The sequence below is a fragment of the Octopus bimaculoides genome, chromosome 17 (assembly GCF_001194135.2).
Source record: "Octopus bimaculoides isolate UCB-OBI-ISO-001 chromosome 17, ASM119413v2, whole genome shotgun sequence".
NCBI classification, from domain to species: Eukaryota; Metazoa; Mollusca; class Cephalopoda; order Octopoda; family Octopodidae; genus Octopus; species Octopus bimaculoides.
In genome coordinates this window covers 45,481,067-45,485,092 of record NC_068997.1, presented here as the reverse complement: position 1 = coordinate 45,485,092, position 4,026 = coordinate 45,481,067, and the positions used below count along the sequence as shown (strand labels likewise).

Below are 4,026 nucleotides of genomic sequence, written 5' to 3'. Positions count from 1 at the left end.
TACATACATACATACATACATACACACACACACACACACGAATGTATGTATGCATACACATACATATATGGATACATATACATGTACATACATACACATTTTCTGAGTCCATATTTTCTATTACTCTTATATATATATATATATATATATATATAAGTTCAGCAAAAATTTAGATTCAGATGAATATGGTACTTAAGTTGAGGCACCAGAATTTAGTACAGTATTATCCATACAATTTCAAAGTAAGGTGATTAAAATCAAAATAAGCAACAAGGATATCCAATATATATATATATATACACACACACACGAATGTATATATACACACATACATATAAAGATATGGATACATATACATATATATTACATACATACATACATTCTCTGAGTCCATATTTTCTATTGCTCCTACACACACACACAAGGGTATATAACCTGATCCAATATTGCCTAGAAAGATCTAGAACAATAACAATAACAAGAACAGTAGCAAGAATTCTACACAAAGAGATTCCTTTACCACTTTTAATCTGGCACATCTCAACCATTCTCACCTACCAACCTACCTGACAACTACTTGTTGACTGGGAAGGGACAAACAAAGAAAAAAAGGGCAATTCAGTAAAGGTTAAAAGTTCAAACACTTTATTCTGTTTACTTCTCTTTCTTTTTCTTCAAGGTAATTTAGACAACAAGGGTAGGTGGTAGTTATGGTGGTGGGTATCTGGTGTCAATATTTAGTTGTTTTAGGAGGGAGAGGGGAAAAGACTAAGTCACTGAAAAGATCAAGAAGAAATTATTTAAATCAGGGGTTCTCAACCCCACCCTTTTTTTTTGTTACCTATGGCCCCTTTTGATTGCTATTTTACTTGGGTGGACCCTCGTACCCTTTCAATGTTTAACCCTTTAGCATTCAGATTATTCTGCCAAATGTAATAATTCTTACTAATTCACATAATTTTGAATTAATCATACATTATCTTGTAGCTTTATATTCTTAGAATGACATTCTTGGGTAGGTGTGAGAGGTCAGATCTGGCTGAACCGAACATAAAACAAGCAGAATATTTGGGCCAGATCTGGCTGGCTTAAATGCTAAAGGGTTAAAAAAATCCTGCAATATTTTTATGGTTAAATATTATTAGGAACTATATAAAAATTCAATTCTATATTTAAGAGACGAGGAATTATTTACATTATTTACATTTGACAGATATTTGTCCTCATCTTGTTTGTTCTTAACACAACGTTTCGGCTGATACACCCTCCAGCCTTCATCAGGTGTCTTGGGGAAATTTTGAACCTAGGTTCTCATTCCTTAGGTATTTTTCGATGTTATTAGTATTATTATTATTCAGGTCACTGCTTGGAATCGAACTTGGAATCTTGGAGTTAGTAGCCCACAATCTTAACCACTATACCATATATTAAGATATATTGTGTATTGTGGACGCATAACCAATTTATGGCACAAACTTTACTGGTCTGGAGCATAATTTTTTTCATGCCCTCTGAAAAATTACTGCGGGCCCCCAATTTTCTATATTGCATCCGTGGGCCCCCAAAAATCTAATATGCACTCTGGTTGAGAGTCGCTGATTTAAACCAAACAAACCATTGATTACTTGGTTAGATGTTTAATCATTTGACTAATAATAAAGAAGTGGAATTGAACCAGTGCATGTATTATTATTGGCCAGACGATCCTCCCAAAGCACAACTAAATGTATGGATATCAAAGAAACAAGAACTACACTCCCAATTTATTCACTAATCCCAACCAGAAAGCTGACTATCAATAAACGGTAAACATTTTCTTTCAAATAACATGATTTTTTTTTTTTAGAACTTCTCATAGAACCCATCCAAGACATTCACCAAACATTGCATATGTACATTTTTCTCCCCTCCCCCACCACTTAGTTCATCAAATGCTAGTTTTTACCTGAATGTTCGTATTTATGCCTAGCAAGTGAACTCTGCTTGCTAAACATTTTATCACATTGATCGCAAGCATATAAGCCTTCCTCTACGTCGACTCGATGGTTCTTCCAAGATCGGCGTTTTTTCCTATGTGGGTGATCTTCGTCGACCGTATTTGTCTCTTCGAGGTCGAGCTGGATTTCTTCCGATGCCATCTGCCATGCAATACAGGGTAGACTCTTTTAAAAAGTTAGAAATAGCTTTTTTAATATATTGTTGGTTAGTCGGCAAAGCAAGGGACGGGGAGGGTAGGCGGGCGGGCAAAAACACAGTGTTAAAGCAATTTAAACAAATATATAACAAATAAAATAAAAATTTAAAAACTAATATACTAAATAAAAACTAATAACAAATATAAAAAATTGCAAAACAAGCAGGCAGTAAGAAGTATAGAAAAAAAAAACGGAAAGATGGTTAACTACGAGATAAAAGAGTATATAATAAAGACTTTGGTCAGTTTTACTATAGTAATTGAAGAAAGGAATACAGGAGTAAGTGTATGTGTGTGAATACATATTCTTTTATTCTTTAACTTGTTTCGGTCATTCGACTGTGGCCATGCTGGAGCACCACCTTAAAGGGTTTTAGTTGAATAAATTGACCCCAGGACTTATTTTTTTAAGCCTAGTACTTATTCTATCATTTTTTTTTTTGCTGAACTGCTAAGTTACAGGGATGTAAACAAACCAATTTTGATGGCGGAAACACACACACACACACACACATATATATCTATACATATATGATGGGCTTCTTTCAGTTTCCGTCTACCAACTCCACTCACAAGGCTTTGGTTGGCCCAAGGCTATAGTAGAAGACACTTGCCCAAGGTGCCACGCAGTGGGACTGAACCCAGAACCGTGTGGCTGGAAAGCAAACTTATTACCACACAGCCATGCCTGCACATATATCTTTCATCTTTTACTTGTTTCAGTCATTAGACTGTGGCCACTCTGGAGCACTGCCTTAAAGGGGTTTTAGTTGAATAAATCAACTTTAGTACTTGTTTTTTAAGCCTGGTAATTATTGCATCGGTTTCTTCTGTTGAACTGCTAAGTTACAGATATAAACACATACATGCACACACTCCACACATATTTATACATGTGCTTCTTTCAGTTTCCATCTACTAAGTCTATTCATAAAGCTTATATATATGTGTGTGTGTGTGAAAGTAGTTTACATTATAAGGATTAAGAAACTCTTTAATTCCACATTACACAGGTTTCTTTACTGGAAATGGGCTACAAAAGTATACATGCAGAAAAAAAGGTATAGAATTCCTTATCTATAATTCTTCAGATAAAAATCAAAAAGTAATAACACACACATACATATATAAAATTCTTTTTTAGGAACTGTGGGTCTTGAAGCACATACAGCTATAAATAGGAGCTTTTGACATTTTCTATGCAGAAGGATTTTTCTTTCAACCCAATATTTACATGGTATTACTTATAGCTTTATAGGATGTGCCGTGAGAGCCAATGCTTTAAAAATCAAAATCATTTCACATTCTTTCGAAAGTTTATAAAATTCTTATGACATGAACTGGAGGGAATGCTAAAAAGTTCCTGGCTTTGGGTAAAAGAAAAATACAGGAGGGATCTGTTAATTATTATTTTATTTAACATATTCCCCTCTGAAATTCACTCATTTATTGCAGAGGTCCTTCAGTTTTTCAAAGCCCTGTAAAAGAGCTTGGGAGGTTGGGCCTCCAACCAAGCCTTTCGTGACCCCCCCCCCCCAAAGCCAGGAACTTTTCAGCAACCCCTTATGTGTGTGTGTAAGCACCAACCGATCGTGACCGTTGCCAGCCTCCTCTGGCCCTTGTGCCAGTGGCACGTAAAAAGCACCCACTACATCCACGGAGTGGTTGGCGCTAGGAAGGGCATCCAGGTGTAGAAACACTGCCAGATCAGACTGGAGCCTGGTGCAGCCTCCTGGCTTCCCAGACCCCAGTTGAACCGTCCAACCCATGCCAGCATGGAAAACTGACGTTAAATGATGATATATATATATATATATATATATATATATATA

At 35.8% G+C, this 4,026-nt stretch overlaps 1 protein-coding gene across 2 annotated transcripts in view; it reads right to left on the bottom strand.

Annotated features, from left to right (window-relative positions):
* LOC106881604 (zinc finger E-box-binding homeobox 2) overlaps window positions 1-4,026 on the bottom strand; it is a 50,447-nt gene that overhangs the window by 3,919 nt on the left and 42,502 nt on the right. Inside the window, exon 4 of one of the 2 annotated variants that reach the window (XM_052973920.1) lies at window positions 1,946-2,162. In XM_052973920.1, the coding sequence (XP_052829880.1) occupies window positions 1,946-2,162 (217 nt within the window). The remainder of the gene's footprint in view (window positions 1-1,945; window positions 2,163-4,026) is intronic. The other variant, XM_052973921.1, reaches the window with a different exon arrangement.